At 41.6% G+C, this 14,158-nt stretch overlaps 1 protein-coding gene across 2 annotated transcripts; it reads right to left on the reverse strand.

The window, feature by feature from the left end:
• Nucleotides 1–96: 96 nt before the first annotated feature.
• On the reverse strand, nucleotides 97–8,652 carry LOC127974497 (mediator of DNA damage checkpoint protein 1). Of its 2 annotated transcripts, XM_052577831.1 has the most exons (11): nucleotides 8,505–8,652; nucleotides 7,927–8,080; nucleotides 7,254–7,814; nucleotides 7,080–7,164; nucleotides 5,229–6,430; nucleotides 2,412–4,821; nucleotides 1,523–2,351; nucleotides 1,256–1,438; nucleotides 926–1,051; nucleotides 719–829; nucleotides 97–627 (listed from the first exon to the last, which is right to left on the reverse strand). In XM_052577831.1, the coding sequence occupies exons 1-11, from the start codon at nucleotides 8,541–8,543 to the stop codon at nucleotides 418–420; spliced, it is 5,910 nt and encodes a 1,969-aa protein (XP_052433791.1). In that variant the 5' UTR covers nucleotides 8,544–8,652; the 3' UTR covers nucleotides 97–417. The 2 variants fall into 2 exon arrangements, with proteins under 2 accessions (XP_052433791.1, XP_052433790.1); XM_052577830.1 differs by having other exon boundaries at nucleotides 1,523–4,821.
• Between the last annotated feature and the right edge of the window lie 5,506 nt (nucleotides 8,653–14,158).

Genomic DNA, 14,158 nt, shown 5'->3' on the forward strand with positions numbered 1-14,158 from the left:
TGTGAATATAAATGGGGCACTAGACCATTTTACCGTTTTTATCTTACATTTTTCATGTACAGTTTTTGAATGCAAAAGAGGGCAAAGCACACAATATTTCTTTATTTTGGCTCTGAAAGCGTTTATTGAAGTTATACGTTAAAAAATGAAAGGAGCTCATTCTCCCATCACTAGGACTCATCATTCATTAACATCCACCTCACACTCTCTCCAGCTCTCACATTCACAGCAATCAGTGGGTGTGTGGTTACAAGTGTAGCAGCATCTCATCTAACCCATTACTGTCTTCATAAAACTAATATATAATGTGTCACATATTCATCTTAAGCAATCTGTACTGAAACATGCATTTATCAAGTGATATCACAGACCAGAAAAATTGTATTACACAAGAAGTCATTTCATATGTCATTGACACTACTTCCTTCGGCCCCTGGCAGCAGCTTTGGGGTCTGCAGGCTGATTGGACGTGTTGAGAGAGGAAGTGAGAGAATAGGCCTGCAGGTCAACTCTCTGCTGCAGAATGCCAGTCAATAGGAACTCTGTGCTGACCACGGGCAATGACATACTCACTGCCTTAACACAAAGCGCCCTGTCCTGCTCACATGACACCACCACAGTGTGTCCCTAAATTAACAGAGGGAGAAATTGCAATAAAATATGAGAATATGTAATATGTGCATTGAAATAGAAGAATGTATGCATTTGTTCTGGGTACCTTGTGAGCAGAGGGCATTTTGGGGAGGAAGCGTGCTCCACAACAGGTGATGATTTCTTTCATTTGAGACGGTTCCGGCATCACAGAAGGGGTTACGTGAATCTCATAACCCTATGAAAGCAAAATTAGGGGAGAAAATATACGATGCGAATGGTACAACTTGAGGCTAGGGCTTGATATGCTAATGTGCTTGTGAGGGTCTAATACCTTTAAAAGGGGTTGAGTTTGAGCAGTTTGCAGTGACGTCTGTAGGCTGAAACTAAACTTTTTCTCCTGCTCGGTATCTTTCAATATATATTCATCAGTAGAAAGGAAATGGCCAGCTTTTCCACACTGAAAGAGAACAAGAGGATGTTGTCATGCTTGAGTTGAGCTCAAAATAAAGTACTAGTTACAGTTGCAGTTCAATAAAGAATAAATAACATTTGACACATTAGACAAACAAACATTTTATAGGCTCAAAGTCAGATTTGAATATTGGATTTTGGGTTTGGCAAGGTTGTACAAGGAGCATTCCTTTAATATGCACTCCCTCACCTTCTTTAGCCATTCAGGAGTCACGATTGGCACCCCTCTGGCAACAGCACACAAAAACTTCACAGTGCGTCTCGCTTTATCAGTTACCAGGTGAGTCATATCGTTCACTCCCTTTGCCAAACATCCACCTAACCGGGAGACCACTCTTTCTCCGTCCTCATCTGTCAGCCCAGTGAATAACACCTAAAAGAGAAGATGACAGATTGGTGTCAGCCACAAAGTGATAAAACCTGCTAGTAAATGTCCGTATTTGAGGCTGCGTGTGACCTTGTGCGCCTGACTAGTCACGGATCGCCTTGGAGTCTTGGGTGTGGGTGAAGGAGCCTCTTCAGGGGACGTGCTAGCGTTGGCTGTTCTCTTACGACCTCTGCTGTTGGTTTGGGGTACAGCAGTGTTGGTTTCCACCATCTCAGCATCTTGCTCACGCTGATTGTCCATTCCGACATTTAAATTCTCCACACCAGAACGCCTTCCTCCTCTTCCCCTGCCTTTCCCAGAAGTTTTTGCTTGGGAAACTTCTTCCGGTTCTGGTAGTTTTGTACTCTTCCTACCTCTGCCTCTTCCTCTCGCCCCTTGGTTCGAAGGTCCGATACTCTGAGCAGATCTTTCAGAACTTCTAGAACTGGAGCGGGATCGGGAACGGGTTGTTGAATTGGAGTCCTGCTCTGTGTCTTCAACTGCACTAGCTGGTCCTCTCCTGCTAGACTGTCTAGCACTGATGGGTTGCTCATCAGCGGTCTGTTTCCCTCGGCCTCGTCCCCTGCCTCGCCCTCGTCCCCTCTGGCTGGACACCTCTTGTTGTGAGGATACAGACTGCTCCGAGTTCATAGAGGAACTTGAGCAGCGGCGTGTTTGTCTGGATAGAGCAACTTGAGGAGCTTCTAGTTCTGTCTTGTCCTCCTCATTCTTTAGTTTCTTATGGTTTCTCTCCTTCGTCTTTTTTGGCTCTTTTTCTCTCATCTGAATTTCCTCATTTTCTTGTCTTTTCTTTTCTAATTGTTCTCTTTCCGCCTCTAATCTTTCCTTCTCCTTTTGAATTCTTTCCTCTTCTTCCTTTTGTCTTTGTTCTTCTAGTTCTCTCTTCTCCCTCTCCAACCTTTCCTTCTCTTCTTTCTCCCTCTGAATTCTTTCTTCTTCTTTCCTCTCCCTCTCCAACCTCTCTTTCTCTTTTTTTTCTAATCGTTCATTTTCCTCTTTTTCCCTCTGAATCCTTTCCTCTTCTTCTTTTCGTCTTTGTTCTTCTAGTTCTCTCCTCTCCCTTTCCAACCTCTCCCTCTCTTCTTTTTCTAAATTATCTTTTTCCCGCTGAATTCTAATTTTTTCCTCTTCTTCCCTTTTCAGTCGTTCTTTTTCCTCTAGTTCCTTCTGCTCCCTTTCTAGTTTTTGTCTCATTTCAGATTCAGCCCTCTTTCTCTGTTCAGGTTCTTCTTGTTCCTTTCTCCCGTACTCCAGTATCTCCTTTTCTTCCGTCTCTAACCTCTCTGTCTCCTCTCGTTCTTTAAGCTCTTTCTCCATCCTCTCCTCTTCTTGGGCATTCCTCTCCTCCAATTTTTCCTCTTCTTCCTTTTCACTACACTTCAGTTTTATACCTGTCCGTCTGGTTCCTCTCCTTGTGGTTTTTTCTTCTACACTCTCTTCCTCGTCCTCAGACAACACTTTCCCTCTCTTTCTTTTTCCTTCCTGCCCTTTTCTAGTTTTACCTTGGACTTTGTTAGATAGAGTTGTCTCACTGTCCACCTCGGTCTTGTCTTTCCTCTGTCTTCTGCTGCTTCTGACACTAGGTTCTTCTTGGGTGTTCTCCTTTACTTCTGTCTTGTCTTTCCTCTGTCTTCTGCTGCTTCTGACAGTAGGTTCTTCTTGGACGTTCTCCTCAACCATTGGCTGTGTTTCAACCACACTGAGATCAGAGTTTGGTTCAGCAGACTGTGCAGGTTCACCTTCATCTTTTTGTCTTCCTCTGCGGGGTCTTTTGGATCTGCTGCCACTCAGATCTTCATCCCTTTCAGTTCTGTCCTCATGAACAGGCTGCATTTCCGTGTTAATAGAAATGGAGCTGACGGCAGCTTCAGCAGGATTTGGAATGCAGTCTTCTTTTATCTGCCTTCCTCTGCGGGACCTCCTGGCTTTCACTCCGCTGTTCATATCTTCATCCCTTTCAATCACTTCTTGAGGAATTGGTTGGGTTTCTGTGATAGTCTGATGAACAGCCTCAGCAGTTTGTGTTACCTCATCGTCTTTCTTTGGTCTTCCCCTGCGTGAACGTCTGTTTGCCATCTTGCTGCTGAGGTCTTTTTCCTGTCCTTCATCTTCCTTATGCACAGACTCGGTTTCATCCACGCTGATATGGGAGCTTGAGGGTATTGGGGGTTCTGTGGATTTGTCTGCATCTATCTGTCTGGTGCTAACTGCATTAATCAGATCTTCACATGGTACCTCTTCTTCACACATAGGTTGCGTTTCAGCAACAGTGATACATGCTGTCAAGTCCGATTTAGCATGTTCTGGAGATCTTGTTGCTTGTTGTCTCCCAGAGCTAACCTCACTTTTCAGATCCTCAGCTTGTTCTTCCTCACACTTTGGTTGTGTTTCTGTTATAGGTAGTGGGACTTCCTTCTCTTTTTTTGGTCTAAACCTGTGTGATTTTCTGATGGACATCTTTCTGCTGAGCTCTTCCTCTTGTTCTTCATCATTTCCACCGACAGACTGTGTTTCAGGGATGGTACGATTGGAGGTAGAGGCTTTCTCAATATGATGTTCAGGCTCACCCTCAGTTTGTCGTTTCCTGACGTCATTGTTCACATCATCCTCTGGTGCTTCGTCGTCCACAAACATTGGCTGCGTTTCTGCGATGGTGACATGGTAACTGGAAGGTTTCTCTATAAAACTACTGCTGACCACTTTATCCTGATCTGGTGCATCGTCCTCCTCACACATCGGTTGCGTTTCAGCTATAGCGAGATGGGAGCTGAAGTTGTTTTCAGCAAGATGTACAGAATCATATTTCTCAGCCTGTTGTCTTGTACTTGGTTTCTGAAAGCCATCCCCACTCAGATCTGCATCTGTTGCCTCTTCTTCCTCACACATGGGCTGAGTTTCAGCAATTATAAAACTGGAGCTGGTGTTTTTGCCTTTGTGTACTGTCTCTCCACCACAGTTTCTCCTACCTCGTTCCATGTTCTCCTCCTCACCCTCTTCAGTTTCTTCAATGGTGTCGGTCATGAGCTGGGTGGGCTCATTCTGATAAACCTCTTTGTCTTCTCCCTCCCAGACAAGTTGTGTTTGGGCTGTGAAGAGAGAAAACGGCTGCGTCTGTTCCTCCCGTTTTGGGGTGCTGGCTATGATCAGAGTATCTGCTGTGGAAAGGTGAGAGTCATTTTGTGTCTCTTTATCTTCCTCCTTGTCATCATCAGGCTTTGCTACTGGAATGAGCTGAGTTTCAGCAGTTGAGAAGTTGGAGTAGGGTTGGGTATGGTTCAGAGGCTCCCAGTCTGTCTCTGTTCCATATGCCTGTGTAGCCTCAAGATCAAGCTGCTTTGGCTTGAGCCTAGCACTGGTTCCAGCAGGTCCTAAAATTGGCATATAACACAATACCATACAAGGAATTTAATTGATTCTGTATATATTAATAAGTAGTAGTAGCTAGTAGTAGATAGCATTAGTAGTTTAATATTGATTGATTGTGGCTATAGTTTTGCAGCTCACATATTAGCCCTATTGACTTCTATTGTAAATGCCTCACTGTAACCAATTATAATTATTATTTTAAAGAAAAATTAAAAATACTTTTGCCAATTCGTATCATGGGTCCATTAACATACTCTGGCAACCAAGTCTGAAACCCCTTTCATAGAAAATATAAAATGTTTTAAGGATTTACTGTTTACTAAACTGTACTAACTACATGAATGAATATTATAATTAATAAAAAAAAAAAAGAATGAGATTATGAGAAGGAAGTGAGTGGGATGGTTACCGTATGCTTGCGTGGCCAGTAAATCCCACTCTTCTTCTAAGTGGCCAAAAGCTTGGGTTGGTTCCTCAAGATTAGGTTTTGCTTGAGAATGATGGTCTTGCTTTTTACAGGTGCTCTCTTCTGATTGCTCTGCTTTGCTACCTAGAGAAAGCTTGTGACTCTGTGCGGCCTTCACAGGTTTGCCTGGTAAAAGTTTAAAAGGATCCTCATCATCCGTTTCACTGTTTGACAGACTTCTGGCCTTCACCTTTTCCTTGCCCTCATTCTCTTCATCTACATCTGTGTCACTGTCCATGTGGAGCTCTGTCTCTGGAGCTGATGTAGGCCTGACATCACTTCCCTCTCCAATGGCATGCGAGACCTCTGTTGCAACTGACACCTTCTTGGGATTATCATCTTCAACATCAGTGTCACTGTCCATGTGAAATTCTGTATGTGGTGCTGCTGCTGATGGAGGACTTTCTGTAACGGCTTCCTTTTTGGAGACCTTTTCAGTTACAGAGCCCTCATTCTCCTCAACATCAGTATCACTGTCCATATGAAGATCTGATGTCACCTTTGGAGCTTCTTCAGTGTGAGACTTGGGTTTAGTCTTGCTTTTCTCTTCCTCATCTTCTTCAGCATCAGTATCACTGTCCATATGAAGTCCAACTGAAGAGACAGATTTATCAAGAGTTTCTGCTTCTTGAGCCTGTGGTTCAGTCTTACTTGCTTCTGGTTCCTCTTCCTCAACATCAGTATCACTGTCCATGTGAAGGTCAGCTGAAGATGCTGGTCCCACCTTTGGTGCTTGTTCAATCTGAGCCTCTGTTTTAGTTTTATTTTTCTCTTCCTCTTCTTCAACATCAGTATCACTGTCCATATGAAGCCCAACTGAAGATATAGATTTCTCGAGAGTTTCTGCTTCTTGCGCCTCTGGTCCGGCCTTACTTGTCTCCAGTTCCTCTTCCTCAACATCAGTATCACTGTCCATATGAAATTCAGATGAAGATACTGGTTCCACCTTTGCAGCTAATTCAGGCTGAGCCTCTTCTTCAGGCTTGCTTTTCTCCAGGTTCTTTTCTTCAGAATCAACGTCACCGTCCAGATTTAGGACTAGAGGGCCAGGCTTAGATGACACTGAACAAGGCTCATCAGGGTTTTGCCTCAGTCTGAACCGCTCTATTGAGGCTAAAGACGGAGTGATGAAACTTTCATCCTCACTGATAAGTAAAAAAAAAAACATGGTGAAGCTAATATTTTGGGAGATAATATACTGTGATCTGCACAGTTTAAAGCATTAATGTGTGATCACACAAGGGCAAAAATGTCTACTGTTAATGGTTTAACAATATATGAAGTGCAGCTTACATTAAAGTTACTTTAAACCACACAGCTTTCTGTAGGACTACATGGTAAGTTTGTGTGAACAAGTTGAACCCTATTTTTTGATTGCATGGATTTCTAGTGAAATGGCTGGATTTTTAGGACAGTATATAACTAACCTACTAAACCTTCAGCCATGCAACAGCAGGCATGCAATGAACTTTCAAACTGACCAATTCCATTTTTATATGTATAAAGTGATTTATTTATCACATAAAATATTTCCTTTAATAATGGCCATGAATTTTTAATAAGCGACTAGGTGTAATTCATTGAAAACTATTACAAGACTGACTTCCAATAAATTTTAAACACATGATGGAGAGTATCACATCAAATGATCACATTTGGATGAATTTTAAGTATTTATAATGACAAAATACAATTTCAATGAAGTTATATCAGTTAACATCAACAATACGTGTTTTTGTTGACTAGTTCAGGGAAGATTGGAAGGGAACATTAAAAAAAACATATTTGACTTACCTCTCTGGAATGACTTTTTTTGCAGGGGTCAGGAATGATGAATTTGTGGAGCTACACAGATGAGAGGAAGACGCCGAGTCTGAGACTACAGCAATAAAGAAAAAAGAAAGCAAACATGAAAATAGTGTGTTATTAAATCTTCCAGTAATATTATTTGCATCCCAATTGACCTACCAAAATCTTTCCTCTCATCTGGCGCACTCTCTCCATCTGAGTCCGATTCAGGCACCAGGGTGATCTCAGACTGTGGTGAACTCATTTTGGGTTGTTCATCTTCAGGGCTCCATAAAGGCACAGGAGGCAAAATGATCCTCTCTTTCACCTTCAACCTGTTTTGCACACCTTCCGAGTCACTACTTGATAAAGCTGGACTTATTTTTTTCTCCATTTTGGACACACCTTCTTTCTCTGGAGTTATGCGTGTATCTTTCTTTGAGATCTTCAGGCCAGTGTATTGACATGGCACATCAGCGAGCACCACACTCTCACCCTCGGTCAAAGCGTATCGGACCTGAGGCGTCAGCTTGAATCTGCCTTTCCTGGTTCCATTCAAACTGCCCATGTCCCATAAAAGTGCTTCTACATCATCACCGTTACCGAAACGATCGCTGCTAGAGCGGAATACTGAGATGGAGATGACAGCATGCCGATTGGAAACAGATCGGGTCGGAAGCAGAACAGAACAGGCAGCAGGATCGCGACCGATGACATTCTCTCCAATGTAGAGAGGGAATTCTGATTGAACATGTTAAGAGAGAAAAAGAGAAGGCAATGTCTTAAATAATGCACAGATAATATTAGTTTCTAATATTAGTTAACATGTAAGGTAGTCAATAAGAGTATTCACCTGTCTCTGGTATGTGGTCATTTTTGAACACCTTTAGTGTTGCTAATTGCTCTCTTTCTGGTGCTCCTTTCTCCTCCTCTTCCTGTTCTTCTTCTTCTTCTTCTTCAGAGAAGGGATCTTCGATCTGCTGAGTGGCATCCATCCTCCTCTCTAGCTAAAAGATCAAAAGCGTTGTTACATCTAAAATATGGTTGTCATAAATACCACTACAAAGTAAATCTGGATGTTTTACGCTCTAAGCACACAAGCAACATATTATACAATATTACCAGCATTCTCTGGTGAATGGGGAAGCATGTGTTACAAACAGTTTACTTTGACACACTTTTTATGAAATAAAAACATTGCTATTGACTTCCTAATCATTTCGTAAACTAATAAGTTTTCATAAGTTCCACACTGGCAACGGTGCCTATGTGGCTAAAATAAATATGTAGTAATTTTCAGGAATGTTTAATCAGAAATAATGTTTCCTTTTAAAATGCAAACGTAAACATGCACGATGATATTTTTTATTACATTTTTACTGACATATCTTTCGTGAATTACTTTATTTTATAAAAACTATGTACGCTTACCTTATCATGCAGAAGACTTGGACACCATTTCCTGAACATTAAGACCCGCCCTTAAAAGGAGCACTACTGATTCGCTAGTCAAAACTGTCTATCAGAAACTGAGTCTGCACTGATTGGCTGATAATGCGTCACTGCGGCTTGATTGGACATCTGAAGAATAGATGGCGCCTTTGTCCATGTTTTCCGCGCTTTCTACAGAGGGGGCGTGTTTTAATTTTTTTTTTTATTATTATTATTTATCCTTTTGGAATTGAACCAATAATTTAGTCATTTTTTACTTTTTTTTGCATTCAAGTTTTGCATTCATATATATATATATATATATATATATATATATATATATATATATATATATATATATATATATATATATATATATATGAAACAATTAATATTTATTATATATTATAATATTTAACATTTTAGATACATAAACATACTACTATCATATGTATATTGTACTGTACTATATCATATGTTTAATGTTTTCATTAAGGCAGAGTTTATATAAGTGCAAACCTAAATGTCACTTTACTGGTACAACCTGAGCATCTTCAGTGATGTGTGTGTGTGGTGTAAAATGCAACAAAAACACACCAAAAACCAAAGCAAACCATGATTTTTAACGAAATTGTTTTAATTTTTATTTTGGTTTTCTCCAGAGGCTCAGTTTTTTGCCACACTGGGACAATCAAGAAACATCAAAACATTTAAAATATGTAATAAAGAATATGCAGTAACACTTAAAAGTATGGGCTCAGATATGAGACATAATAAAAAATTTGCACCAACAATCCTTTCAACATGCTAAAACTCTCATCTTTCCATCTGCATAATCTTAAATACTTTCATGTTTCATCCAACAGTCATAGTCATCCTCCTGTAGACGCTGGCTGACGTCCAAGCGAGGTTAAGAGTCAGATAATAACCCTGTTATTCTGAACCCTATCTTTCTTTCAGTCCGTTTTTTTTCCTTCATCTTTCACTCAACATACTGTACCAAACAATTCTCTAAATACTGCAGTCAGACCCGCTGAGGTCACATTGAAGTGCCATTATGTCACAGAGTTGCCCTGTTCTAGTGCAAAAATAACAAAAGAAAACTTTAAAACACACTATAATAATAATTTTTACTTGAATTCTTTGCAGACAACAAGTAATTGTTACAATGAAAGAAAAAATGAGATGTTACTGTCCTCCAGACCCCACCATCTTTCCATTTATAACTTAACTTGATGTTTGCCACTTTATTCTTCACTGTCCTATACAGACAGGAGCTGACCATTAGAATGGTGAAGAAATACACAAAAAGTGAGCGATTTCTAATCGTAAACACTGCTATCCACCCATTCCGTGTTTAAGAACATTCTTTCTGCCTTCCTCTGGTTGTTTTTGGCCCTGTTTGTCTAGTGCTAATTTCTACTTGATTTGATTGAGACACTAAAAGTTGTTCCCTATGCGTTTTGCTACATGTACTCAAACTTGAAAACACTACCACCCCCCACCCACCCCCAAACACCTTTTCTTTCTACTTAGGCATCGTCCTCGGCCTCTTCGTCAAACTCGCCCTCTTCCTCGGCGGTGGCGTCTTGGTACTGCTGGTACTCGGACACCAGATCATTCATGTTGCTCTCTGCCTCGGTGAACTCCATCTCGTCCATCCCCTCTCCAGTGTACCAGTGAAGGAAAGCCTTACGCCTAAACATGGCCGTGAACTGCTCGGAGATGCGCTTGAACAGCTCTTGGATGGCCGTGCTGTTGCCGATGAAGGTGACGGCCATTTTGAGGCCCCTAGGTGGAATGTCGCAGACGGCGGTTTTGACGTTGTTGGGGATCCACTCCACGAAGTAGCTGCTGTTCTTGTTCTGGACGTTCAGCATCTGCTCGTCGACTTCCTTCATGGACATGCGGCCACGGAACACGGCGGCCACGGTCAGGTAGCGTCCGTGTCTTGGATCGCAGGCCGCCATCATGTTCTTGGCGTCGAACACTTGCTGCGTGAGCTCAGGCACGGTGAGGGCGCGGTACTGCTGGCTGCCTCGGCTGGTCAGAGGGGCGAAGCCGGGCATGAAGAAGTGCAGACGGGGGAAGGGCACCATGTTGACGGCTAATTTGCGCAGGTCAGCATTCAGCTGGCCGGGGAAGCGCAGGCAGGTGGTGACGCCACTCATGGTGGCTGAGACCAGATGGTTGAGGTCGCCGTACGTGGGAGTGGTGAGTTTGAGGGTGCGGAAGCAGATATCGTATAAGGCTTCATTGTCTATGCAGTAGGTTTCGTCTGTGTTCTCCACCAGCTGATGGACAGACAGTGTGGCGTTGTAAGGCTCCACTACGGTGTCAGAGACTTTTGGGGAAGGCACCACGCTGAAGGTGTTCATGATGCGGTCTGGGTACTCTTCACGGATTTTGCTGATCAGCAGGGTACCCATGCCAGATCCGGTACCACCGCCCAGGGAGTGAGTGAGCTGGAAGCCCTGCAGGCAGTCGCAGCTCTCAGACTCCTTACGGACCACATCCAGAACAGAATCTACAAGCTCCGCCCCCTCTGTGTAGTGGCCCTTGGCCCAGTTGTTGCCAGCACCGCTCTGTCCTGTAATGTGACACACATTAGAAGGTGAGGCATTTCACATTCTTCTTTGATATTTTGAATATATTTTGAACTCTTTTGCCAGTCGCTCACCAAATACAAAGTTGTCTGGTCTGAAGATCTGTCCGAAGGGTCCTGAACGCACGGAGTCCATGGTGCCAGGCTCCAGATCAACTAGAATAGCTCTTGGCACATATTTACCTCCTCCACGAGAGAAAGAGAGAGACACAGAAATAAGGGGAAAAGCATACTGGCTCAGTACATATAAGTACATCTATAAAATAATGTATTTTAATGTATCTACATGTAGGTATGGGTTTTGAAAAAAAAATGATGTTGGGTATGTTTATTTTTCAGTGACCTCTAGATGTCACCAAGTCTTATCTTAACACATTTACTGAATGGTTATTATGCTTTAATGTTGACTTAATTACAGCAGTATACAGTATTTATACTTGTAGTGTACAAATATTATTTTCCAATAAAAAAATGTTTTAAAGTGGCCCCACTTGGTTGGATTGTTGTTGCTTGCTAAGTGCTGCGTTTGTTTCATGTGAGTGACAGGTTGCTGGAGAGGAGGGATTTTGGTCCCACCCTGATGCCAGTACAGGATCATCAGAGAAGAGATGTTATGGGGGGGGGGGATGTTATGGGGCGGGGGGGGGGGTGCAGAAATGTTTTTCATTTTGATTATTTTTCAGATAAATCATTTATCATAATATATGAACTTTTGATTTCTTGGTGACTTTTATAATATATAAGTTGATGTATATTCATCCTGTACATGCTAAATGTGTCTGTTTCACTTTAGCAGTAAATGCAAACTTTTCTCAAAGGGCACATCTTCCCCATCTTGCCCCGAATGTGTGTCTCAGTAAAGTACCAGTAGCTTCGTTGTAGTAGACGCTGATTCTGTCCAACTGCAGGTCACTATCTCCGTGGTAGGTTCCTGTTGGGTCGATCCCATGTTCATCACTGATCACCTCCCAGAACTGCAAACATCACACAGCAACTTAAAGCATCTCCCCAATTGCAATTTAATAGCACTCAGTATTCATTTCAGCAATTCTTTTATGCAAGGCTACATAAAATCTTCCATCCCGAAAATAACATTTGAAAAAGTGTAAACTAATCTATCGCTAATCTGTAATCTGCAATGACTGGAATCCGTTCAGTGAGTTTTAGCAAGAGGCTTTATGGATGTTTAAATCATTAATTCTATGTTACTGTCCAAGTGACCTTAATCTGAGAGAGAAGCGGAGGGAGAGAGGGGTCGAGATGGACTTCACAAGGCTTCGAGCGAATGGAGAAGGAAAAGATTGTTCTTGGGATATATTGAAAATAATTGTTTTGAAAGAATGAGGCCAATAAACTGGAAGGCGCTGACTGACAAAGCCCTACTGTGACCCTGTTCTTCTGACACTCTCGCCCGTCCAAACCTGTTACTCCAGGCAGCCTACATTTCTGCTGTGTCATCACATCATATCCTCAAAACATATTCCATGCGGACACATATGAAATCATCCGTCTTCACCAATTTGATCTTTTTAGAATTAAAACGATTACCCCATCTTTCTTGAATACGCAAAATTTTGCCAATTATTTAAGCTACAAAATCAAAGGTTTCATAAATATATAATTAACTCATTAATTAATCATAATTCATTTATATCTGTACCATGGCGGGGATGGGCTGCAGCTGTTAGAGCCATTAAGTCTATTTGTGAATGCCTCCTCATCCCCACCCTGACCTCAGATGAGTTCAACAGACACTCTCGAAATCATTTAAAAGGCATGTTGAAGACTTATAAAGGATGAAGACGATTTAACCTCATTTCTGACGCCATAGAGGACGTGCAACATCTCCTGGGCAGTCTTTAAAAAATGTGCATCTTTAATGTTGCCGGCTTTCATTTTTGTGTTTTTAGTGACAGAAAATCTGATTTAATTGATTGATGGATAATACTTTTGTTAGAACAGTTAAAGTAAAAAGAGAGCTAATTTTAGAGCAAAATTAAACAATGAATCACACTAAAATAACGTAATTTAACTTCATAATTAGTCTACTTTTATTATTATCACTATGAAAAAAATGGTCATTGTCATTTTCCAGCGCCCCACCCTTCCCATCATCCACCGCTGGACCACTGAATCACAGCGGGCATTATCCGCACATTGATAAAAGAAAAAAAGCATTTAGGTTAAACGCAGACAAATACTTGCTAAAATCATTTCGTATGAAAATGACGTTAAGGAATGCGGTTGTAATATAAGTGCCACGTGTCATGGCTCGCGCACTGGTCCTGACAGCTGTTTAAAGGGCTCGTGACACTGATAACGGGGTAGTCATGGTCATTACTGAGAGCGCTGCTGTTCACATCGGATCCGCCACACCCGGTGCATTGTGAAGAATGAGAGAAAGAAAGAGGACAGACCCCCGTTCCCCAACACTGCTCTAATATACAGACAAAGAGATGTATAGTTGGAGTCTGCGGAATTAGAGCATCGTTTGTTTTAGAGAAATAGCAATACAGACCGTGTTCAAGAAACAGTGGGAATGAATGAGGAGTGGGGTCCGCATATTTTGGGCGTGAATAAAAGGGGGTTCTGATGAGGGGAAAAAGACAAAGCAGTGCAATGGAAAAAAGATTATTGTCTACAAAACTGCTCAAAGTGTTGTTATAGTCTGATGTAGCTATTATTAATAACTTCTGGTTGCAAAGCAGAATAAAAAAGACATGTTCTGCAATATATGCTTTAAGGAAACAGTAAGAAGATCAAATAGTTAAATTTTAGATTAGGTAAAGACTTTGAACTAGAATAACACTGGAATTCTGTACAAATAGTGGATTCATTGTTGCATTCTGAGACTCTTGTAACGTTACTGTTAGATGCTTAATATAAATGACTCTTCGATGACTTTATTAAATGACTTTATACTCTGTTCTTACCTTGGCACCGATTTGGTTTCCGCACTGACCGGCCTGGATGTGAACAATCTCCCTCATTGTTAGATATTGTGTGAGAAGTTCTCCAATAAATCTGGAAACTAACGGCGAGTCTCAAC

This window comes from Carassius gibelio, chromosome B16, assembly GCF_023724105.1.
Source record: "Carassius gibelio isolate Cgi1373 ecotype wild population from Czech Republic chromosome B16, carGib1.2-hapl.c, whole genome shotgun sequence".
Lineage (NCBI taxonomy): Eukaryota > Metazoa > Chordata > Actinopteri > Cypriniformes > Cyprinidae > Carassius > Carassius gibelio.

Coding starts and splice junctions, on each gene's coding strand:
- LOC127974497 (XM_052577830.1), bottom strand. CDS start 8,543: ATGTTCAGGAAATGGTGTCCAAGTCTTCTGCATGATAAG. Junction 8,081..8,504: donor CAAGTCTTCTGCATGATAAG/GTAAGCGTACAT, acceptor TTGATCTTTTAG/CTAGAGAGGAGGATGGATGC. Junction 628..718: donor AAATGCCCTCTGCTCACAAG/GTACCCAGAACA, acceptor CTGTTAATTTAG/GGACACACTGTGGTGGTGTC.